Raw genomic sequence first — 24,557 nt, 5'->3', positions numbered from 1 at the left:
TATGAATTATGAATAGAATAGAATATGGAATGGAATAGAATATGAGTTATGAATAGAATAGTACAGAATAGAACATGGAATGGAATATGAATTATGAATAGAATAGAATATGAATTATGAATAGAATATGGAATGGAATATGAATTGTGAATAGAATAGAATAGTATAGAATAGAACATGGAATGGAATATGAATTATGAATAGAATAGAATATGGAATAGGATATGAATTATGAATAGAATATGGAATGGAATATGAATTATGAATAGAATAGTATAGAATAGAACATGGAATGGAATGGAATATGAATTATGAATAGAATAGAATAGAATATGGAATGGAATGGAATATGAGTTATGAATAGAATAGAATAAGAGAAAAAGAATAGGAGATAGGAGAGACTAGAACAGAACAGAATTAAGAATAGAATAGCAATTAGAATAGAATGGAATAGCAAATAGAGTAGAGTAGAGTAGAGTAGAGTAGAGTAGAGTAGAGTAGAGTAGGAAAAGAGGAATAGGAGATAGAATAAATATGAATTATGCATAGGACAGAACTGAACAGGAGAAGAGGAATAGGAGATAGGAGATAGACTAGACTATAATAGAGTAGAAGAAGAATAGGAGACAGCATAGCATAGAACAGAATAGTATTCTTTATTGGCCAAGTGTGATTGGACACACAAGGAATTTCTCTTTGGTGCAGATGCTTGGTACTAAATACGAAACACTTGGGACCATACTAAAATACCAATTTTAGTAGTAATAATAATTGCAATGATAATTTCCCTTAACGGAGGAGAAAAAGGAGGACGCGCCTTCTAACTCCCACTTTCCCTGATTCCCATCTGGGCCACATCTGGAGGCCGGCGGGGCAGCAGGTAGACGAGAGTTGGGAGAAGGGGCGGGGCTTCGTGGGACTGCGCGGCTCACCTGGCGCCGCCGGGGGCGGAAGAGGAGGAGGAAAGGGGGCGGGGCCTCTGCCGCGGCGGCCCCCGCCCCCTTGCGCAAGATGGCGGCCAAGGTGTCTCAGCTGACGCGGAGCCGTTGCCGGGGCTGCCTTCTCGGGGCTCTGCTGGGCGATTGCCTGGGCGGCGACTTCGAGGCGCGGGAGTCGGTCAGCGCGGCCGAGCTGCTCCGCTTCGTGGTTGCCCTGCGGCCGCTGCAAGGACCGGCTGCCGAACCCGGCGAGGAGAGCGACAGCGGGGGCAAGTTGGAGGGCAGCCGTGTTTCGAGTGAGCACGGCGTGGGGGTCGCTGCCTCGGGGTCTGGCCTGGATCCTTGAGGGGAGCCGCCCGCAAAGGTGGCACGAGGATCCCCCGCCCCCAGTTAGGACGCTGTGCTTGGATTCCCCCCCCCCCCGCCCCCCAATAACATTTTATTTTATTTGCTGTGTCATTTCTTTAGTTTACTTTTACATTTCCATTGTTTTCCATTTTATTATTTCATTTCTTTATTTTGTTTTTTATATTTTAATAAACTTATTATAATACTTATAATAAATATGTGTGTGTATACACACACACACACACACACACATACATTGTATATTTATTGTAAGTATTATAATAACTGCATAAATTAAATTATCTATCTATCATCTATTGGTCTGTCTATCATCTATCTGTCATCTGTCTGTCTGTCTGTCTATTTATCATCTATCTGGCTATCCATCTGGCTATTTATTTATCATCTATCTTTCTGTCTGTCTGTATCTTTATCATCTGTCTGTCTGTCTGTCTATCATCTGTCTGTCTATCTATCCATCTATCATCTATCTATTTATTATCTATCATCATTTGTCTATCTATTATCTATCTATCTATCTATCATCTATCTTATCTATCTTATCTATCTTATCTATCTTATCTATCTATTTTCTATCTAAATAGATAAATATAATAATCTGCGGGCTGCCTTCGGTTTGGCAGTTCGATTCTCACTGACTCAAGGTTGACTCAGCCTTCCGTCCTTCCGAGGTCAGTAAAATGAGGACCCAGATTGTTGGGGGGGGGCAATAGGCTGACTGGCAACCCTGAAGCCTCCAAAATGACCCCAGTCAGGTTGGATTCAGAGTTGACAATGACTCTAGCAATAGCAATAACACTTACATACCGCTTCCTAGTGCTTTTACAGCCCTCTCTAAGCGGTTTACAGAGTCAGCCTCTTGCCCCCAACAATCTGGCTCCTCATTTTACCCACCTCATAAGGATGGAAGGCTGAGTCAACCTTGAGCCTGGTGAGATTCGAACTGCCAAATTGCAGGCAGCCGGCAGTCAGCTGAAGTAGCCTGCAGTACTGCACTCTAACCACTGCACCACCTCGGCTCTGTAAACCGCTTAGGGCTCTAAAGCACTGTGAAGCGGTATGTAAGTCTTAAGTACTATTGCTATTTCTTTATTATTGTGGTTAGGCCTAAAAATGCTGCTTTAATTCTTGTTCCCTTCTTAGGGCGGGAAGGGCAAGGTGGGAGGGGGATGGGACCCTTCCAGATAAAAGGTTCAGGCTGCTTTGGCTGGCTTCTCCACTGTTCTTGTAATTACCGCTAACTAAGAAGGATAAAAGTGTGATGTGGTTACATGGTGTGGCAACATTGCATCACCAATAGGGCAGGAATCACTGCATAGATTTGCAAAGAGGAACAATTAATTGCTGTGGTTTCTATCTTACCAAATACATGTTTCATAAAAGCTTGCTTAAGTTAGTAATGTAGTACTGCATGTTAAATAATTTTGACTACTGTTACAATATTCACATCAGTTTGCCAAATGTATGTTCATTAAACAAATTGGTAGACTTATCAATGTGACAACTACCTCTTTATCGACAAGGAGAAAGTATTATACCATTATTATTGGTGACATTACCATTAGGTTATTTAATCACGTTCTGTTTGAAAATTAAATTGCAGTTAATATTAATGCAGTATTTCCAGATTGCATTTAATAAAAAGAAAAGTTTCTTAAATATCAGCCAAACTTCTGAAAGTATTATTAGATTTTATTTAAATTATTAAATTTAAAAAATATATAATTAAAAATTTTATATTATGATAATTCAAATATTAAAATTCTGCACTTTTAAAATGCAAGTAAAACATAACATAATTAGGACTATGGTGGCGCAGTGGTTAAAATGCAGGACTGCAAGCTAATTCTGCAGGCTAAAATGCAGGACAGCAGTTTGGCAGTTTGACTCTCATGGGCTCAAGGTTGACTCAGCCTTCCATCCTTCCGAGGTTTGTAAAATGAGGACCCAGTTTGCTGAGGGCAATATCCTAACTCTGTAAACCACTTAGAGAGAGCTGTAAACCACTCTGAAGCAATATATAAGTCTAAGTGCTCTTCATTTTGCTATAATTAAAATTGATTATATTTGATTAAACTTCCAAAGTTTAACATGGCAAAATTGTAGCGTAGGAAGAGATGGATTGAGTCACTTCGTGACCACAGTGCTAAAAATAATTTACCCTCTTTCACTTAGTTCAGCTTTTTTGCCCTGTGATTTACTTTACGGCAAAATTACGCAACATTCCTGTTTACTTTTAAGGTGAGGTAAGGAGTGAACATGGAGTTTATGGATTGCTTTTCAAGACTCTCCGTTTTGGTTAACGTATGTTTGATTCAAAGCCTATAAGGTTCCATTTGAATCTTCATATTAAATTCAGGATGATTTTTTTTTAGTGTCCAGACATGCAGAGGCATAGCAATGGAGTTTCATATTTACTCATGCCTCTGCATAGGTAGTCCTTATCCCCAGGTGCTTTGCAACCATTCCAAATTATGGCAGGCCTTCCTGAGGTTGGAAGTTCCAATGACACCAGCTCACACAGTCATGTGACTGCATTTCAGACGCTAGGCAACTGGGTTACATTTATAGTATAGCAATAGCAACAGCAATAGTATGGTATGGTATGATATAGTATAGCCCAGCCCTGGCGAACCTTTTTTGGCTCACGTGCCATAAGTGGGGGGAGCGCAGGGGGGTCGTGTGCAGGAGTGTCGCACTCATAATGCAATGCACGCCCCCCTAGTGCGCATGCGTGCACTACAGGCGCGACCCCCCCCATTTTTGCATGCTTTTTTCGCCCGCCCCAGGCACAAGAGGCTTTATAGGAGCATGGGGAGGGCAAAAACAGCCTCCCCCCGCCCAGAAGCCCTCTGGACGCTTCAGGGACCTTCAGGAGGCTTCCCTGAAGCCTCCGGAGCAGTCAAAACGACCCTCTGAGCAAACAGGAAGTCCATTCCTAAACTTCCGGTTTGCCCATAGGGCCATTTTTTTGCACTCCGGAGGCTTCAGGGAAGCTCATGAAGCCTCCGGAGGGCCTCCAGGAGGTCGCAGGGGAGGCTCTTTTCGCCCTCCCCAGGCTCCTATAAAGCCTCTGGAGCCCGGGGAAGGCGAAAAATTGCTTTAAAAAAGGGTGAACTCAGGTGGCCAGCGCACGCATGCACGCTGGCCAGCTGACAGGGCAGCGCCTCGCGTGCCCTGACAAATGGCTCCACGTGCCACTTGTGGCACGCGTGCCATAGGTTCGCCATCACTGGTATAGCCTTTATTATCATTGTACATGTATACAACGAAATTGGTTTTAGCCTCACTAGTGCAATCCATGGCAACAAATCCAAACAACATAAATAGTATAAAGAATAATCCCTACGCAAGTAATTAGGAAAAGAAAAAGAAAGAAAAAAACTAGCCATACGTTTCCGTATGTGTATGGAGTGATTGTGGTTGTGTTTAAGAGTTTTTAACTCCACAAGGATAGAAACTACTTTAAAACCTATTTGTTCGGCTGGCTATGCTTCGATGTCTTCTGCCCGATGGTAGAAGTGCGAAGAGACAGTAAACCAGGGTGTGAATCTATTTATGACCATTTGCAGCAATCTTTGAAAAAAGAAACAAAATATGTGAGTTTGCATATATATACTCTCCGTGCATAATATCTATTGCTTTATTGTTTGCTCCCTAGAAATCCTCTATTACAGCGATGACACAGCCATGGCCCACTCCGTAGTTCGTTCCCTGTTGGCCAAGCAAAATTTTGATGAAGTGGATATGGCAAAGAGGTAAGGCACGTGGCTGTTTTCAGACAGAGGAAATACTATTGGATTAGGTAGAAGTATGAATTTGATGATGGCATGAAAACTTAAAGTTTGTGCAATCCGGCCTTATTCAACTTTGAATATAAATGAGGTTTGCCTTAGAGAGGTTTGCTTGGGATGGTGGAGAAAATGAAACAGGCCTCCGTAATCTCAAGGAATAAGCAGAATCGCATTCCCAGACCTCCTTTGCATTGGCAGAAAACAGAGGAATATCCCAGATACTCTTGAATTCTCTTCAGCTCAAGTCCCATCTATCGCTGTGCCTGTATTTTATGAATCCAGGTGGAAAGTAATGTTGGAACAGCTGTAAAATACTCACCTGGAGTAGAGTAAAAAAGGTAAAGATAAAGGTTCCCGTCGCACATATGTGCTAGTTGTTCCCGATTCTAGGGGGCAGTGCTCATCTCCATTTCAAAGCCAAAGAGCCAACACTGTCCGAAGATGTCTCTGTGGTCATGTGGCCAGCATGACTAAACGCTGAAGGCGCACGGAATGCTGTTACCTTCCCACCAAAGGTGGTCCCTATTTTTCTACTTGCATTTTTACATGTTTTCAAACTGCTAGGTTGGCAAAAGCTGGGACAAGTAACGGGAGCTCACTCTGCTAAGCGGCCCTAGGGATTCGAACCGCCGAACTGCCGATCTTTTTGATCAACAAGCTTAGCATCTAAATCCAATAGTATATTACTAATGAGCATTTGATTTATCCTCACACAGCATGCTTAAACATGAACTGCCAAGTGCCAGGGAAATCAGAAGAGACTCATGACTGATTATTATTTATTTATTTATTTTATTGAACTTATTAGTCGCCCCCTCTCCCCACAGGGACTCGGGGCGACGTACAGAGCAATAATCAAGATAGCACCATATATCGTGCAGAGGAGGTAAAAATAAGTCCATAAATAAGCATACTTACAAAATTTAAAACCCCAAAAATATTAAACTCTAAAAACTTTAAAAAACAAAATTTCCCATTATAAAATGACCTGGGGTGGCAAGATTGTAACGTTATGCCAGGCCGGCTTGACAAAACAGGTAGGTCTTCAGCTTCATACGGAAGGAGCGAAGGTCGGTTGTTGTCCGGATGTCTGGGGGGAGGTCATTCCAAAGGGTAGGGCCCACCACAGAGAAGGCCCTACTCCTGGGCACCACCCTCTGGCACTCTCTAGAGGACGGCACCCGGAGTAGCCCCTCTCTGTGTGAGCGAATGGGTCGCAGGGATGTATGGGGCAGGACGCGATCCCGCAGGTAACTGGGCCCTGTGCCATGGAGCGCTTTGAAGATGGTAACCAGTACCTTGAAGCGCACCCGGTAGGCCACAGGAAGCCAGTGCAGCTCGCGCAGGATAGGTGTTATATGGGAGAATCTCGATCTCCCCATAATAACCCACGCGGCTGCATTCTGGACCAACTGCAGTCTCCGGGCGCACCTCAAGGGGAGCCCCATGTAGAGAGCGTTACAGTAGTCCACGCGGGACGTCACCAGCGCGTGAGTGACTGTGCGCAAGGCCTCCCGGTCCAAAAGGGGCCGCAACTGGCGCACCAGGCGAACCTGGTGGAACGCCCCCCCTTGCCACGGCCGCCACGTGATCTTCTAAGGTCAGCCGATCGTCAAGGAGGACGCCCAAGTTGCGCGCCCCTTCCACCGGGGCTAATTGCTCATCCCCGATGGTCAGCGATGGAATATGCTGATTGAATCGGGAAGCCGGGAACCACAGCCACTCTGTCTTGGAGGGGTTGAGCCTGAGCCTGTTGTCATCCATCCAGACCCGTACGGCTTCCAGACACCGGGCCATCACTTCGACAGCCTCGTTGGGGTGGTTTGGGGTGGAAATGTACAACTGAGTATCATCAGCGTACAGATGGTAACTCACCCCAAAACCACGGATGATCTCGCCCAGCGGCTTCATATATATGTTGAACAGGAGAGGCGAGAGGATCGACCCCTGTGGGACCCCACAAATGAGGGGCCTTGCGGTCGACCTCTGCTCCCCCGTCAACACACATTGCGTCTGGCCAGAGAGGTAGGAGCGGAACCACCGTAGCACGGTGCCTCCAACCCCCAACCCCTCCAGCCGGCGCAATAGGATACCATGGTCGATGGTATCGAAGGCCGCCGAGAGATCTAATAGGACAAGGATGGAGGAACAACCCCCATCCTTTGCCCTCCAGAGATCATCCACCAACGCGACCAAGGCCGTCTCCGTGCTGTGACCGGGTCGGAAGCCGGACTGGCGCGGGTCTAGATAATCAGCTTCCTCCAGGTGGCGCGGAAACTGCTGAGCCACCACACTCTCAACAACCTTCGCTAAAAAAGGAAGGTTGGAGACAGGACGATAATTTGCTAGCTCCTTTGGGTCCAGAGAAGGCTTCTTGAGCAGGGGCCTGACCACCGCCTCTTTCAAGGCGGCCGGCATCAGGCCCTCCCCCAACGAAGCGTTCACCAGTCCCAGTAGCCAGCCTCGTGAGCCCTCCCAGGAGGCCAGCACCAACCAGGAGGGACACGGGTCCAGTAAACATGTGGTGGCCCGCAGTCGCCCGCGCAACCTGTCCAAATCTTCGATGACAACAGGGTCAAACTCCTCCCAGCATGGTCTCTCAAGACTAGTCTCGGACGTCCCCACTGGAGCACTGGAGTGGGTCCAACCTCTCCGGATATGATCGATTTTATCCTGCAGGAACTCTCCAAATTCCTCTGCCCTGCCCTGCAATGGGGGGTCCCGCTGCTCCTGTGACAGAAGGGAGCGGGTCACCCGAAACAGGGCGGCAGGGCGGTTCTCTGCGGACGCTATAAGAGTGGCACAATACTGACGTTTGGCCACTCTTATTGCCACAAGGTAGGTCCTTATGTAGGCTCTTACCTGTGTTCGGTCAGCTTCGGAGCGGGAGGATCTCCACTTACTCTCCAGGCGTCTCCTAAGGCATTTCATCGCCCTTAGCTCCCCGTTAAACCAGGGGGCCCGGGTCGATCGTGGCCGTCGGAGAGGCCGCAAAGGCGCCACCCGGTCCAAGGCACCGGCAGCCGCACTATTCCATGCGGCTACCAGGTCCTCAGCCCGGGGGCGGGACAGGTCAGCAGGAGGTGGCCCAAGCTCCGCCTGGAACCTATCCGGTTTCATCAGGCGCCTGGGGCGGAACCATCTGGGATAATCTGGTTCCGCCTCCCTGCGGTGGGATGATGATGCATTTAACCCCACCTTCAGGCTTAGCCTGGTCAACTACATGAGAAAACTGCTTTTTAACCTTATTTATTAATTTTTTATGCCACCCAGTCTTGTGTGTTATTCAAATCCAGGCGATTGGGTTAAACTATCTAATTAATACTAGAATTAATTACAGAGCCGTGGACATTACCTTGATGAGTTAGTATGATCAATTAATATCTCCCTACGTGGATAACATCCTTAGGGCTTGATCTATACCCGTGATGGCGAACCTATAGCACGCGTGCCACAAGTGGCACGTGGAGCCATTTGTCAGGGCACGCAAGGCATTGCCCTGTTAGCTGGCCAGCGCACATGCACTGGCCAGTGACTTCCAGTTTGCTCGTAGGGCCGGTTTTAGCCCTCCGGAGCCTTTAGGGAAGCCTCCTGAAGGTCCCTGAAGGCTCCGGAGGATGAAAAACGGCCCTACGGACAAACCGGAAGTCACTTCCGATTTGCTCGTAGGGTCGTTTTTTGCTTTCCGGAGCCTTCAGGGAAGGCTCCAGAGGGCTAAAACCGGCCATACGAGCAAACCGGAAGTCCATTCCGGAACTTCCGGTTTGCCCGTAGGGCTGGTATTTCGTGCTCTGGCGGCTTCAGGGAAGCTCCTGAAGCCTCCGGAGGGCCTCCAGGGGGTCGCGGGGAAGGCTGTTTTCGCCCTCCCCAGGCTCCTGTAAAGCCTCTGGAGCCTGGGGAGGGTGAAAAAGCATGCCAAAAAGGGGGGGGAGCGCTGGTTGTGCGCGCATGCATGCTGGGGTCGTGTGCATAGCATTATGGGTGTGCATAGCATTATGGGGAGCACCCCTGTGCTCCTCCCTCTTTTGGCACGCGAGCCAAAAAAGTTTCGCCATCACTGATCTTTACTCTTCCATAAAGCCCTCTTGTTAGCGTCTTTCCAAGCAGACGGAATGCAAATGGGACTATTTTGTAACCAAAGTCTTCTCCCGGCAGGTTTGCTGAAGAATATAAGAAGGATCCTGACCGATCCTATGGAGGAGGTGTGGTGACTGTCTTCAAGAAACTGCTTAGTCCTAAATGCAGAGATGTGTTTGAGCCAGCAAGGCAGCAGTTTAACGGGAAAGGTTCCTATGGGAATGGTGGCGCCATGAGAGTGGCCGGCATTTCATTAGCTTACTCCGACGTTCAGGATGTAAAGAAGGTGAGTTAATTGTTTCTTTGATGCCACGCCAACTATTTACACAGCATTTGAAAGCATTTACATACGGCAATCCTGTTTGATATTGCAAGCTAAGATAGGCCTTGGTGATGGAGTTGTCCCTCGATTTATATCCCCAAATTACATACAGGTAGTCCTCGATTTGCAGCCTCAATTTCTGTTGGTAAATGAGCCATTTCTTTAGTGAGGTTTGCCCCATTTTACGACCTTTCCTGCTGTTAAATGAATTGCCACAGTTGTTAAATTAGTTGCTGATTAAGTGACTGTGCCTTCTCCATTGACTCCGCTCGTCAGAAGTCACAAAAGGGGATCACATCACGCCAGGACACGGCAACCATCATAAATATGAGTCAGTTGCCAAGCATCCCAATTTTGATCACATGACTGTGGGGATTCTGCAACAGATGTGTGAGAAACTGTCTTAAGGCATTTTTTTCAGTGCCGTTGTAACTTTGAATGGTCAACAAAAGGAATATTGTAAGTTGAGGACTACCTGTAACCACATATAAGGAGCAGTCCAGGAATTTTCTTTTTTGTTTGTTTATTTCAGTTTCTCCTACCTGAGCTTGCTGGTTTTCTATTAAAGTCCTATACTTAGGTAAGAGAGTACACATATAAACTGGGTGAAACCAGGTTTAATAGCAGTGACTGTGAGAAGGGTCTTGGAGTCTTAGTGGACAACCAGCTAAATATGAGCCAGCAGTGTGCAGGGGCAGCCAAAAAAGCCAATGCAATCCTAAATTGCATTAACACAGGGATACAATCAAGATGAAGTGAGATACTGATACCACTCTATAAAGCCTTAGTAAGGCCACACCTAGAGTACTGCATCCAGTTTTGGTCACCACACTATAAAAAGATGTTGAGACTCTAAAAAAAGTGCAGAGAAGAGCAACCAGGATGATTAGGGGACTGGAGGCTAAAACATGAAGAAGGGGTGCAGGAACTGGGCATGGCTAGTCTAGTGCAGAGAAGGACCAAGGAAGACATGATAGCAGTCTTCCAATATTTGAGGGGCTGCCACAGAGAGGAAGAGGTCAAGCTTTTTTTCAAAGCACCTGAAGGCCAGACAAGGAATAATGGATGGAAACTGACCAAGGAGAGATTCAACCTGGAAATAAGGAGGAACTTTCTGACAGTGAGGACAATCAACCAATGGAACAGAAGTTGCCTTCGGAAATTGTGGGCGCTTCATCACTGGAGGCTTTCACCCCTGGTCTGCCATTTGTCAGAAATGGTGCAGGGTCTCCTGCTTGAGCGTGTGTGTGTTTGTGTGTGTGTTGGACTACATGACCTATAAGGTCCCTTCCAACTCTGTTAATCTGTTAAACCTAAACTTGGTAACATCATCAGTAAGAAAGCAACCGAGCTCAGAGAGCACCAAGTCCTCTTCATTTAATCCTGAGCTACAAACATTATCCTTTATTGGACTACTACTACCTTCATGGATGGTCTACCAATATTTTTGGGAAACTGAATGCCTTTGTAGCTACCATTAGATGTGCTTGATGTGGAAATTCTCAAGGAATGCAATCTTGTGAAGGGTATATCAACGATCCTTTTCCTAGCAAATCCTCTCAGAGAAGGAATAACATTGAAACAGTTGACTTCTAATGCCAAGAAGTCTAGCAATGGCATCAGATGTAAACATTAGGGAGCAGTATTAGAACAGGACACAGATTTTCTGTTTCAGAAGCATAAAATTAGCCGTTAAGGAATGCTGTGAAAATCAACAGTGTGTTGAGTTACAAAGGAGATTTAGACACGTCATCCCAGATGTCCAACAAATTAAGTCATATTTTGGACATTTCTAGATTAAATGCACAGTGCACTTTTCCTTAAGCGTGCATTCTGCATATCTGGCCGTGTTTTTAGGTGTCCATCTGAGAACCAGCAAGTTAAACATGCGTAACAGATGTACATGCCAAGTAGAAACTCTTCATATCTGTTCCTTACGTACCCATGGTCTGTTCTGAGCTGTTTCGTTCAGATAAGAAAACCGAGCTACTTTTTATCTATATGCCTCCCACGAATGGATTCCATCCTTTATTTTTGGTTGAATTAATTTTCACAGCCTTTCACACTAGGATGACCAACACAGAAGTTCTCGAATGAAAATCTGTTTATTTATTGATTTGTAATTCATTTTCCCTGCAAGGTCAGGCAAACAAGTATAAGACATATCTCCTTAATGAGGCCTATTCACTAAGCTTTGATTTAAGACTTTACTGCCTTGACTAGTTAGCTTGCACTTGGTATACAGAGGTGGGCTGCACTTATTTTGACAACCGGTTTGCCAAAAATGTGAGCGCGCGCACACACGCTTTGCACCGGCGCCATCTGCGCTTGCCCGCGGCACTGAAAACAGGTTTTTACCAATGGGGGAGGCTTCTTGCACACCTGCAAGGTCAACCACGATTAGTAGAACAGGTGAGGCGCCCAAATCAGCTTGGCTGCAGGCGGGGCGAGCGAGCCGGAAAGTGAGATACCCAGGACCGGATAGCGTCGGGGCAAGTGGGCGGGGCCAACCAGTGCTGCGAACTATCAGTCCAGGCGAACTGGTACGAACTGGCAGCAGCCGACCACTGTTGGTATATGTGGAAAAATCACAGAAAGTATGTTAGGACCAATGAAGCTGAAAGAGAGAAATTTAGAAAGCAGTTGCCACAAGTTATGATAGCAACCATCTCAAGGGGGATGGGACATATTCAAAAAGGATGCATCTCCACTTAGTTATTAGTCTTTCCTCAGAGGAACGGCGCCAGAAGAAGGGACTTTTGTGTGCTGCCTGTGGGTTTTTCTTATTCATTGGGTGACCTGACATTAAATACAACATGTCCCGTTTATTCAAAGATAGGCAAAAAAAAATCTTTGGACCCAGTACATCAGGGGTGTCCAAACTTGGAAACTTTAAGACTTGTGGACTTCAACTCCCAGAATTCCCCACCCAGCATGGCTGGCTGGGGAATTCTGGGAGTTGAAGTCCACAAGTCTTAAAGTTCCCAAGTTTGGACACCCCTGCAGTACATGTTTCCCTAATAGCTCTGTTACTGCTTCCTTAAACACTGTAAAGATTATGCTTATAAATTTATTTAAAGAATAAAATTAATTGCTATACTGTACAGAAATAAAAAATGATAAAGGAGGATAATGGATGGGAAATAAAATGTCAGTAAACAAATAGTACAATTATAAAACCAAAACCTCCTTTTGTTGATTAAAGTATTAACTGAATTTGTAAAACTGTATTATATCATCTTGAGTGAAAGTTGTAGATCGCTGTGAAAATCTACATCTTAATATAGGGAGCCCTCGATTTCCCACCACATTTGAACTCAAAATTTCTGTTGCTAAGTGAGACAGTTCTTAAGTGAGTTTTTTCCCCATTTCACCACCTTTCTTGCCATGATTGTTAAGGGAATCAGTGCAGTTCTTAAGTTAGCAACATGGCTGTGAAGTAAATCTGGCTTTCCAATTAACTTTGCTGGTCAGAAGGTCGCAAAAGGGGGTCACATGACCTCTGGACACAACAATGATCCTAAGTAGGAGTCAGTTGCCAATAATTTGAATTTTGATCACATGATCGTGGGGTTGCTACAAAGGTAGTAAGTGTAAAAAATGGTTGTTAGTCACTGTTTTCAGTGCCGTTGTGACTTTGGTCAATAAACGAACCGTTGTTAGATGAGGACTACCTGTAGTTGTATGGATGTCAGCCTTGTTTGTCATGATCTAAAACAGTGTTTCTCAAACTTGGCAACTTTAAGTCCTGGCTGGGGAATTCTGGGAGTTGAAGTCCACAGGACTTAAAGTCGCCAAGTTTGAGAAACACTGATCTAAAAGAAATGCACACGATCTCATGAAAAACGAAGAACAATTTAAAAGGACTTTTTAAAAAATCAGCAAAAACATACTAAATTCTAGACTCGCTCCCATTGTCCCTGACTGGTGGTTGCATCAAATTATTTACAAATTTTAAAATTGCTTCTGATGATTATCTTTATAGGAAATATTCACCTGTAAAAACCATACTTGACGTATCTGAGTTTTATGTGATTGTCACTGCTTCCTATGTGCTGCCAACAGTAGCCAAAACAAATACAGGCCGTCCTCAACTTATGGCTACAATTGGGAAGAGAGCTTCTGTTGCTAAACAAAGCAATCGCAGCTGCGCCCGATTTTATGATCTTTTTTGCCTCCGTTTTTAAGCGAACCTTACAGTTGTTAAACGAATCTGATTTCCCCTATTGACTTTGCTTGTTGGAAAGCCACAAATGGTGATTGTATGACCCTCTGGGATGCTGCAACAATCATAAATGCAAGGACCGGTCATAAGTCACTTTTTTCAGCGGTGTTGAAACTTCACCTAGTCACTAAACGAATGGCTGTAAGTTGAGGACTTATTTTAAAGTTTTCCTAGTTTTTCTAAAAAAGTTGTTTTCTCTCTCTCTCTCTCTCTCTCTCTCTCTCTCTCTCTCTCTCCCTCTCCCTCTCTTTCTATCTGCCTCTCTCTCTCCCTCTCTCCCTCTCCCTCTCCCTCTCTTTCTATCTGTCTCTCTCCCTCTCCCTCTCCCTCTCTTTCTATCTGCCTCTCTCTCTCCCTCTCTCCCTCTCCCTCTCCCTCTCTTTCTATCTGCCTCTCTCTCTCCCTCTCTCCCTCTCCCTCTCCCTCTCTTTCTATCTGCCTCTCTCTCTCTCCCTCTCCCTCTCCCTCTCTTTCTATCTGCCTCTCTCTCTCCCTCTCTCCCTCTCCCTCTCTTTCTATCTGCCTCTCTCTCTCCCTCTCCCTCTCCCTCTCTTTCTATCTGCCTCTCTCTCTCTCCCTCTCTCCCTCTCCCTCTCTCTCTCCCTCTCTTTCTATCTGCCTCTCTCTCTCCCTCTCTCCCTCTCCCTCTCCCTCTCCCTCTCTTTCTATCTGCCTCTCTCTCTCTCCCTCTCTCCCTCTCCCTCTCCCTCTCTTTCTATCTGCCTCTCTCTCTCTCCCTCTCCCTCTCTTTCTATCTGCCTCTCTCTCTCTCCCTCTCCCTCTCCCTCTCCCTCTCTTTCTATCTGCCTCTCTCTCTCCCTCTCTCCCTCTCCCTCTCCCTCTCTTTCTATCTGCCTCTCTCTCTCTCCCTCTCCCTCTCCCTCTCTTTCTATCTGCCTCTCTCTCTCTCCCTCTCTCCCTCTCCCTCTCCCTCTCTTTCTATCTGCCTCTCCCTCTCCCTCTCTCCCTCTCCCTCTCCCTCTCTTTCTATCTGCCTCTCTCTCTCTCCCTCTCCCTCTCCCTCTCCCTCTCTTTCTATCTGCCTCTCTCTCTCTCCCTCTCCCTCTCCCTCTCCCTCTCTTTCTATCTGCCTCTCTCTCTCTCCCTCTCTCCCTCTCCCTCTCCCTCTCTTTCTATCTGCCTCTCTCTCTCCCTCTCTCCCTCTCCCTCTCTTTCTATCTGCCTCTCTCTCTCTCCCTCTCTCCCTCTCCCTCTCCCTCTCTTTCTATCTGCCTCTCTCCCTCTCCCTCTCCCTCTCTTTCTATCTCCCTCTCTCTCTCCCTCTCTCCCTCTCCCTCTCTTTCTATCTGCCTCTCTCTCTCTCCCTCTCTCCCTCTCCCTCTCTTTCTATCTGCCTCTCTCTCCCTCCCTCTCTCCCTCTCCCTCTCCCTCTCCCTCTCTTTCTATCTGCCTCTCTCTCTCTCCCTCTCTCCCTCTCTCCCTCTCCCTCTCTTTCTAACTGCCTCTCTCTCTCTCCCTCTCCCTCTCCCTCTCTTTCTATCTGCCTCTCTCTCTCCCTCTCTCCCTCTCCCTCTCCCTCTCTTTCTATCTGCCTCTCTCTCTCTCCCTCTCTCCCTCTCCCTCTCTTTCTATCTGCCTCTCTCTCTCTCCCTCTCTCCCTCTCCCTCTCTTTCTATCTGCCTCTCCCTCTCTCCCTCTCCCTCTCTTTCTATCTGCCTCTCTCTCTCTCCCTCTCTCCCTCTCCCTCTCCCTCTCTTTCTATCTGCCTCTCTCCCTCTCTCCCTCTCCCTCTCTTTCTATCTGCCTCTCCCTCTCTCCCTCTCCCTCTCTTTCTATCTGCCTCTCTCCCTCTCTCCCTCTCCCTCTCCCTCTCTTTCTATCTGCCTCTCCCTCTCTTTCTATCTGCCTCTCTCTCTCTCCCTCTCTCCCTCTCCAGTTTGCTAAACTGAGTGCTGAGCTGACCCACGCAAACTCCTTGGGTTACAATGGAGCCATCTTGCAAGCCTTGGCAGTCCATTATGCGCTCCGCGGGGAGTCAAATCGGGACAAGTTTTTGGATCAGCTGATAGGCCAAATGGAAGACGTAGAGGCTGATGACAAGTCTGTGGCTGATGCACACATGTAAGAACAGTTGTATCAACCTTATTGCACGAGGGGGGGGGACAGCACACAGAAATATTTCACCTCTGTGCCTTCTCTTCAGGCTGGGCTACGAGGACCGTCCCTTCTCAAAGCGTTTAAAGAAGATCAGAGAGTTTCTGGAACAGGATTCTGTGTCCAGGTCGGACGTGTTAATAGAATTAGGTAAGTGCGTTCCTTAATAGCATGAAAGTCTCCATGGTATCGACGGGAGAATCCCGGATGGAGAGGATGGATTATTCAAGCCTTATTCTAACTCCTTGACTGAATTGAAAGTCTGAAGACACGCCTCCCTGGTAACGCTCCTCAGTCTTTCAATTCAGTCTCAGCCCGCAGGACTGTTTCTCACGAGCTCCATGTGCAGATAAGTGTATTTTTGATCAAACTTCACCCCCTTTTTTTTCTGAATAGAAAGATTTTGGACAATTTAGCCAAGCGTGTTTGCGCTGCGGGCGCTTAGAACGGCTTTCGGAGAAGCATTTGACAGCTTCGGCGCTTCTCTCTGTCGACAACTCCTGCTGCAGGTTATATCGGGCAGCGGCGAGACTTTTTGGCTCCCTTTTACTTCAAAGCCGAGTTTTGATCGCTCCGACACTTTTCCCTGTGACAGCTGTCGCCCCAGTTCATTCGGGCGCAGGCAAGGAGGCGTTTCAGCTTATTGTCTTGGGAGCCGAGTTTGACAACCAGTGGAGAGGCTGCCTTGAGAGGCCCGGAGCCTCTCTTTCCTTTTATATATGTGGCGGCAAGGAAATTTGGCAATTTACAACTTGCCCAATTTTCTTGAGGAGTTGCTGGTGCTGAAGACTTATTATAAAAGATCAATTATTGAGCATTCCTTAATAGCAGGGAATCATGAAATTACCGTATTTTTTGGCGTATAAGACACACCTTTTTCCCTCAAAAAAGAGGCTGAAAATCTGGGTGCGTCTTATACACTGAATATAGCATTTTGGCCTCCTGAAATCCTGCCCCTTCACCAAAATGGCCGTGCATAGCTTTTAGGAGGCTTTCAGAGAGCTCCTGGGGGCTGGGCAGGGCAGAAATGAGTAAAAAATAGGCTGGTTTGTGCTCAATTTTGCCCCCTCAGCCCCCAGGAGTACTCTTTAAGCCTCCTAAAGGCTATGCATGCAATTTCTTTGACAAAAAACAGGCCCGTTTTTGTGAAAAATGGGCTGTTTTTTGCTTGTTTTGGGGGGGGGGCCCTCTTCCCAGGAGCACTCTGGAAGCCCCCTAAAGGCTATTCGTGCCTTTTCTTTTGGAAAAAAAAAAGGGCCCATTTTTGGGAGGTTTGCAGAGTGAAAAATCTTTTTTAAAAAAATTTGCCTCTTCAAAATCTTGGTGCATCTTATACTCTGGTGCGTCTTATACTCCGAAAAATACGGTATAAGAAATAACAAGCCCTTCATAGTTTTGCAAGAAGAAGGGCGGTAGCATCTTCAATGGAAAATAACTTAGATGTGATACCATCAGTCAGCAGCATGATGGACTAAGGAACAAAACCTTAATTCCTGCTCATTATTCAGTGATTGCTGCAACATTTATGTGCCTGTGAGAAAGGTGAGATAGAATGAAATTAAGAGGCATGAAGTTTGAGATAGTTAATAACAATATAGTGTGCTTATTTAGCCTACTGAAGCTCACAGTAGCAGGGTGTTGCAATAGTTGTAGGGAAATAGGTTTCTCATTTATGTATTAAATTTATATGCCACCCGTCTCCACAGTAAGGTGACTCTGGGCAGCATACGTTCTGCATTTAGAGGAGGTTTATCTCCAGTCATGTTTGGAACGTAATAATATCTGTGCAACATTGGCATAATAGGCAGCCAGTTTGGTCTAGTGGTTTAAGGTATCAGGTTAGAAACCGGGAGTCTGTGAGTTCTAGTTTCATTTAGGGCTAGCTGGGTGACTTTGGGCCAGTCTCCTCCTTTCAGCCCCAGGAACGAGGCAATGACAAACCACTTATGCCAAATATTGTTAAGAAAAACTGCAGGGATTTGTCCAGGCAGTCTCTTGAGAATGAAACACGATTGAATGGAAGAAAAATAATGGCATAAATATACTTTTGGACTTCTCCAGGGTCTTTGGTTATGTTGATTGGACTGTTTTGTAGATACTTTTAATGGGCCCCATTCCTACTGTTTGGCTTTTTCTTTTCGATTCCTGTAAAGGTGGTATTTTCACCCCAGTACAAACAGTTGTGGACCTCTTGCCTGGCATTAAAATTGCTGCTGCTGAAGGAAGAGCATAGAGGGCCAAGTCTTAGAAGTTTGTTTTTGTCGTACAGAACATAAATGACTCACAATAGTTTGTGAGTTAGTTTGGAACATAAAACTGTTGACTTACAACAGTTTGTTCAGTGACAGTTTGAAATTACAATATCACTGAAAAAAGGGACTTATCGTTCTGACCTAGGCTTCCCAAGATCATGAAGCCGATTCCTCATCCCGATAAAAACTCTTTTATTTAGGTTAAAGGGAATTCCTCTCCAGCACAGTCCCAGCAAACAGTTTTTCATGAGATTTCACAATTACAGACCTGGCTTGGAGAGCTGACAGATCGATATCTTCTAAACGCCATGCTGTAGCAGCAATTACTTGGCAAGAAGTCAGGAACAGATCTTCACCCTAATGAATTGAACTAATTGTCTCCTGCAAACTCCCCTCCCCTTTTGCTCCTCTTTATTCCCTATGGGAGGGGCCATTCGTTGTCCACTGTAGTGTTACTCCTGAGTCGACCCTTGTTCCTTAGCTGTTCCCTTCTCCTGGCAGCTCTGCGCATGCGCACATCGGGAACAGGCTCCAGCTGTTCTTCTGCCCCACTGATCTCCGACTCCAAAGACAGCTGATAACAGTCGGATGGCCCTGGTCCCATCTCTGTCTCCGACACAGAGCCCTCGTCAGAGCCTTCCCCCGACTCCAGGACTGGCCCATGTTCCTCCCAAACCTCCTCACTGTCTGAGTCTGCCACTCAGCTCCACTGGCTGCTGGGGGCCACAACACTTATGACTGTTTTTCACACTTACGACCATTGCGGCATTTCTCTTGTCACTTGATCAAAATTCAGAAGTTTGACCCATATTTATGACGGTTACAGCATCCTGGGGTCATGTGTTCCCCTTTTGCAAATCTTCTAACAAGCATTTGGGAAGCCAGATTCACTTAAGAACCGTGTTACTAACTTAACTGCAGTGATTCACCTAACTGGCAAGAAAGATCATAAAATGGGGCAAAACTCATTTTAACAAATGTTTCACGGAGCAACAGAAATTTTGGGCTCAGTTGTGGCTGTAAGTTGAGGACTACCTGTACTTCCATTCTTTCAGTAGTCTTGGAGGATTTATTTCCAGGTCATTCCTGGGAAGGTAAAACAAGACTCAATGGGCATTGGTGCATATATAATATTTCTTTTTATATGTCTTTTGGTTCACATTGCATTCACTTGTGGCAGAAAACTAGATAGCAATAGCATTTAGACTTCACAAAGCCTTTGCCAACTCGCAAAGCATCCCTTGCCTGCTCTCGAGTTGCAATAGGCAGGGGAGGGGGAACTGATGGAGCAGCATGGCAGCACAACCTGAAGCACATTCCATGCATATCTTTTTCAAGGCTGTCTCCCACGTTACCTGCAACAGCCGGAGAGGGCGTGTTCTCTACTGCCAGTGAAAGTGTTCCATTGGAGAATGTGATTTATGACACAACCTGGGGGTGGGGTGGGTGGGAATTAGGGTCATAATTGGGCCGTAAATTACATGCAGTCAGAGTTGGCTTCACTTGGGTACGTGCGGGACATGCTGCTTCTAATAAATAACTGGATTTCTGTTGAAGCTTGGGTCGAGGCTTATCTAAGTGGTTTAGAGTCAACCTATTGCCCCCCAACAATCTGGGCCCTCATTTTACCAACCTTGGAAGGATAGAAAGCTCAGTCAGCCTTGAGCCTGGTGAGATTTGAACTGCCAAATTGCAGTCAGCTGGCAGTCCGCAGAAATAGCCTGCAGTACTGCATTCTAACCACTGTGCCACCACGGCGCTGTTCTCTCAAAGTAATTGGAACCTTTTGATTCAATGTAGGCAACGGCATCCAAGCCCTGCATTCTGTCCCCACTGCAATCTACTCCTTCCTGCGTTGCATGGAATCTCACCCTGATGTTCCTGATAGCTACAACTCTCTGCAGCGGACCATTATGTACTGCATCCTACTAGGCGGGGACACGGATACGATTGCCACCATGGCAGGAGCCATTGCAGGGGCGTTTTATGGGGAAGAGCAGGTGCCCCAAAGTTGGAGAGAGAGCTGTGAAGCCTACGAGGAGACAGAGAAGCTGGCCGATGGCTTGTACGACCTCTACCACCAGCCAGCTTTGAGCCATGAATGAGGATTCGACACCCGGTAATCAGGTCTGTGGTTTTGCATCCATGTTCCAAAGGAAGCAAACCGTGCCCACAATAGGAGAGTCTCTGTTCCTCCAAAGGATGCCCAGGCCATTGCGATTGGCTCCCTGCCAAAGGTTTCTGCTGTAGCTGCATGTTCAGAAGTGCCCATTCTTTTCAGCCGCATAGTCACTCTTCTCCCATCCTTCTCTTCCTTTTTGCTTTTTTGTTTCCTAATTATGAAAATGTTCTAATAGCATCGTAATAACATCTTGGTTAGAATCTCTGCAGCGGATTGGCTTCATGACAGATTCCCAAGCGGATCCTCATCCCAAAAGACTTGAGATTGGACTACCGTATTTTGGGGAGTATAAGACGCACTTTTTCTCCCCTTAAAAGAGGGTGAAAATTTGGGTGCGTCTTATACACTGAATGCAGCCCCGCCCGCCCACTGGCCCTCATCCTTTGGCCTCTGCCTCCCAGCAATTTACCTCCTTGCAGCAAACGGGGGAAATGGGGCTTGCGGAGGCGGCAATAGGCTATATGGCAATTCCTGCAGCCTGAAACAGCTGATCATCGGGAGCCCTGTGCTTAAACTGAAATTGAAAGTGAAATGGGTTGTTTGTTGTAAGGAGGCAAATTGCTGGGAGGCAGAGGCAGATTTTTTTTTTCTTGTAATCAGGCTAAACTGAAACAGGCTGTTGTTTACTGCAAGGAGGTAAGTCAATAACTATAAATGCCTATAGAATGTTCAAATTATTAGACTTATTTTTAAAAGACTGCTTTATTATTGTTCTAGACAACTTAACAAAATGAAGAAGCTTTTTAAAATAAATGCTTCATCTGAAGAAGCCCAGTGCTACGGTGTCTTCTTTTAAATAGCAGAGAATAACGTATACTTCCAGAAAGCCACGTCAATTTTAACAGCATCTGTACAAGTATAGTCTGAAATGTAACACCACAAACAGTCTGTACTGTTTGCTGCAAAGAGGAAAATTGCTGGGAGGCAGAGGCAGGTTTCCCCCTTCTTGTTTTTCTCCCCCAAAGCTAGGTGCATCTTATAGTTCGGAGCGTCTTATACTCCGGAAAATACGGTAAGTTTGGACAAAGTCAAAGGACAGATATGTAAGTTCATCCAGTTATTAGATTGAGAGTCATCAGGCCGAGCTGCTTCTATGGGCAATTGGAACATGTGTTAATACCAGAAATGTATTAAATGTAATGCTGGCATTAACAAATTTTACCGCTTTTTAAAAAAACTAAGACGGATTGATGTGTCTCTGCTGGCTTAATGAGTACAGTAAGTAACAACTTGAGCCAGGGTATTTTGTAACACTACTTCCTGCCCAATCAGTCCACCTCTGGTAGTACCAGATATATGGGATGGTGTTGTTAATAGAGGTATTAATCCCGTTTCTGCAAACTCTCAGAGTCACTTCAATAGTGAAATGGGTAGCATATACATTTAATAAATAAATAAATTGAGGTACTAAGGAATTTACTACAGTGTAGCTAAAAATGCATTGGATGGGCTGATAATGGAAGCCAGGAAATGCATACTGGGTTGATGAGGTACACACCGTTAACTACACAGGCAGATTTTGGGCCTCCTAGAGTACCAGTTTTGTTAGGACATATCCGCTGTTAATCAAGCTTAAGCATTTTGGCAGCTGAAAAGTGAAAGTCTATTTAGCAATCAGTTCTACTTAAGGTTAATAATCACGCAGGGCAATCAAATTAATAAGCAGTTAACAAACTATGGGGAGTTTAACAAAAGTAATTGAGGCTAATGGCACACAAGGCAATCAAATTAACAGTTAATAGTCTATGGGGAGTTTAGTAGAGTCATTTTCATTAGGGAAAGGTGAAGGATCCAAGGGGAGGAGTCGAGAAGTGATTTATTTTACCCAGTCTTCAGTTATTGAAGAAGAAGGGGGAAAAAAGGATAAAAACTCCCAATTGTCACAAAGGAAGCAAATCATATCGCTAAGCTAGACATGTGCATAATTTGGCATTCATATATTGTATGAATGTATGCATGCTCTAAGCATGCTAGATTGGGCCATTAATACGGAAGCACTTTAAAAACAGAAAATAAGAACTTCTGGACTGAAGATAGAAAGGAAAACAAACTGACCCCATTCCCATCATCCACTGATCATGTTAACTGGTTTGGTAAAGAAACGTTTCTAAGAAAACAAGCTCGGAGAACACCAAGGACATCCCAAAGTCAAGGTGATGAGAGATTCAAAGCGATGTTTTTCTCTTAACAAAGTACTCCTTTTATAGAAGACTTTGGTCAAAAGTATTGGCCCATGCAGACTCACTGTGGGACAAAATAATAATAAAAAGCTGGTCAAGAGATCATAATCCTTAAGAGATTTTTTTAAAAATTGGGAAAAGCCAGGCCAGGTGTGTAGATTTGGCTTTCTCCTGGCCTGAACAAACTAATTGACAAAAGGATGACTTCCCCAGAATTCTTTTCACTCTTTGTTTGGATTAACCAAAAGAAGGACTCTCCCAAGTGTGTAGCCATCTGGTCCTTAACCAGAGAGGCAATTGCATGGATGTTGGTTTATAAGCCATCTGCTTTTCTTTTCTTTTTTTCCCTTTCACAATGTGAAGATGGGTTGCTCTGTAGATAAGATGCCAATATATGTACATGTATTTGCAGGGGATTACTGGAAATAAAAATAAATCTCTGTAAAATAAGATTTATTGAAGTTGGATCAATACAATCAAGTACTGTAGTTTCAGTTCAGAAGTGAAGGCCAGTTTCTGATCACAAAACAAGAGTGCATTTCAAAACAAAATGTACTATGAACAGTGCATGTAACATAAGTATTTACAAAACCGGGGGAAAAAAATCCTCTATATAGTAGAAACAAAGATACTAGCACATTTTTTTAAAGGATATCCCAATGGTATATAAAGATGCACATCGTAAGGATGTTCCAGGCCTGCCTTTTTGGCTGACTGACACATGTTCTCCCAAATGCCCAAACCCCAATCTTTTCTGACAAAAAGATTACATGCTGTGTATGTCTACAAAGATAAGATGAGGGTGGTTTGCTGATTAGCCTCTTCAGCCCACGCTTCATCGTCCTGTATGTGATCTCTGCTTTTTTTGTGACGTTTATAACACAGGAACATACCGAAGGGCCATGCTTGGTATGAGAAAAGAATAATCAGGGCGTAAGACTTCCAAAAATTTTCCCCCGTTTTTTGTTAGTGGAGAAAATGTTGTCCACTGACTTTGTTTTGTGCCTTGTCTGCACACAGCTGACCAATACAGGGAATCCTCAACTTACAGCCATTCATTTATTTAGTGACCATTCAAAGTTACAACAGCAGTGAAAAAAGCGACTCATGTGAGTTTTTCACACGGCTGCTGCCACGTTCCCATGGTCACGTGATCCAAACTCTGATGCTTGGCGACTGACTCATATTTATGACGGTTGCCATGTCCCGGGGTCACATGATCCTCCCTTTGCGACCCTTGGGCAAGCAAAGTCAACGGGGAAGCCCGGTTCACTCAACAACCACGCTACCAACTTAACAAACGCGGTGGTTCACTTAGCAACTGTGGCAAGAAAGGTTGTAAAAGGGGGCAAAACTCACTTAACAACTGTCTTACCATGAGAAAGTTTTGGGCTGAATTGTGGTCATATGTTGAGGACTACCTGTGTACACAGAAAGAGGAAAAAAAGGTTTTATGCGCAGTAGAGCATGCTCTGGGCACCTAGAGCAAAAACCTGGATTTATGCGATTCTCTCTTAGAACAGTTCGATTTTTTTCCCCCACTTCAAATTTTGGTAAATGGTCACATATTTTCTCTGAACAAATAGTGTGGGATGAGTAGCACAAAAAGACTGTTCTCCACAGGAAAATACACTTGAAACAAGGACAAAAAGCCTCTAAAATTGGCCTTTTGAGTATCAGGCGCACAGAAAATGTGCCCTCCCATGGCTCCTTCTATTTTAGCCGGAGGGAAACCAAAGTGAAAATTAAAAAAAAAAATTATTTTGCGAGTTAGGATTAGTATTGTCATCTTCAGGAATTTAGAAAACCACCAGATGGAATTAGAATCCTTAGCCTGCTCTTTTGTTGTACCTAAATCAGACAAATCAGATCACGTTGTTGTTTTTTAAAAGGAAGGAAACAAAAAATATTTGTAAAAATATTTGAAATAACAGATGAGCCAAATATTTTATTCCCCAGCAGTTTTCTTTCGCTGCCCTTTTTACAGTCCCAAGGTGTGGAGTTTTTCACTCGTGTCAACCTAGAACAGGGGTGTCCAAACTTGGGAACTTTAAGACTTGTGGACTTCAACTCCCAGAATTCCCCAGCCAGCAGAGCTGGCTG

At 45.2% G+C, this 24,557-nt stretch overlaps 2 protein-coding genes across 8 annotated transcripts in view; one reads left to right on the top strand and one right to left on the bottom strand.

The window, feature by feature from the left end:
- Positions 1-980: 980 nt before the first annotated feature.
- On the top strand, positions 981-22,904 carry ADPRS (ADP-ribosylserine hydrolase). Of its 2 annotated transcripts, none has more exons than XM_081962052.1 (6): positions 981-1,207; positions 4,969-5,065; positions 9,257-9,464; positions 15,623-15,807; positions 15,890-15,990; positions 19,893-22,904. In XM_081962052.1, exons 1-6 carry the CDS (start codon positions 1,012-1,014, stop codon positions 20,195-20,197), a joined length of 1,092 nt encoding a protein of 363 aa, XP_081818178.1. In that variant the 5' UTR covers positions 981-1,011; the 3' UTR covers positions 20,198-22,904. The 2 variants fall into 2 exon arrangements, with proteins under 2 accessions (XP_081818178.1, XP_081818177.1); XM_081962051.1 differs by having other exon boundaries at positions 981-1,234.
- Positions 22,893-24,557, bottom strand: part of COL8A2 (collagen type VIII alpha 2 chain) — a 249,830-nt gene continuing 248,165 nt past the window's right edge. For all 6 annotated transcript variants that reach the window (XM_081962033.1, XM_081962032.1, XM_081962037.1 and 3 more), the window contains one exon: positions 22,893-24,494. The gene's annotated coding sequence lies outside the window, so the exon portion shown is untranslated. The remainder of the gene's footprint in view (positions 24,495-24,557) is intronic.

The sequence above is a fragment of the Natrix helvetica genome (genome assembly GCF_964273705.1).
Source record: "Natrix helvetica genome assembly, chromosome: 9".
Classification (NCBI taxonomy): domain Eukaryota; kingdom Metazoa; phylum Chordata; class Lepidosauria; order Squamata; family Natricidae; genus Natrix; species Natrix helvetica.
Note: the sequence above shows the minus strand (reverse complement) of the source record. Positions and strands in the feature narration are given on the sequence as shown.

Bases quoted from the DNA above. Each gene is read 5' to 3' on its own strand.
- ADPRS (XM_081962051.1), top strand. From the start codon at position 1,012: ATGGCGGCCAAGGTGTCTCAGCTGACGCGGAGCCGTTGCCGGGGCTGC. The intron at 9,465-15,622 runs GTGAGTTAATTG...CTCCCTCTCCAG, and splicing joins ACGTTCAGGATGTAAAGAAG to TTTGCTAAACTGAGTGCTGA. The intron at 15,808-15,889 runs GTAAGAACAGTT...CCTTCTCTTCAG, and splicing joins TCTGTGGCTGATGCACACAT to GCTGGGCTACGAGGACCGTC.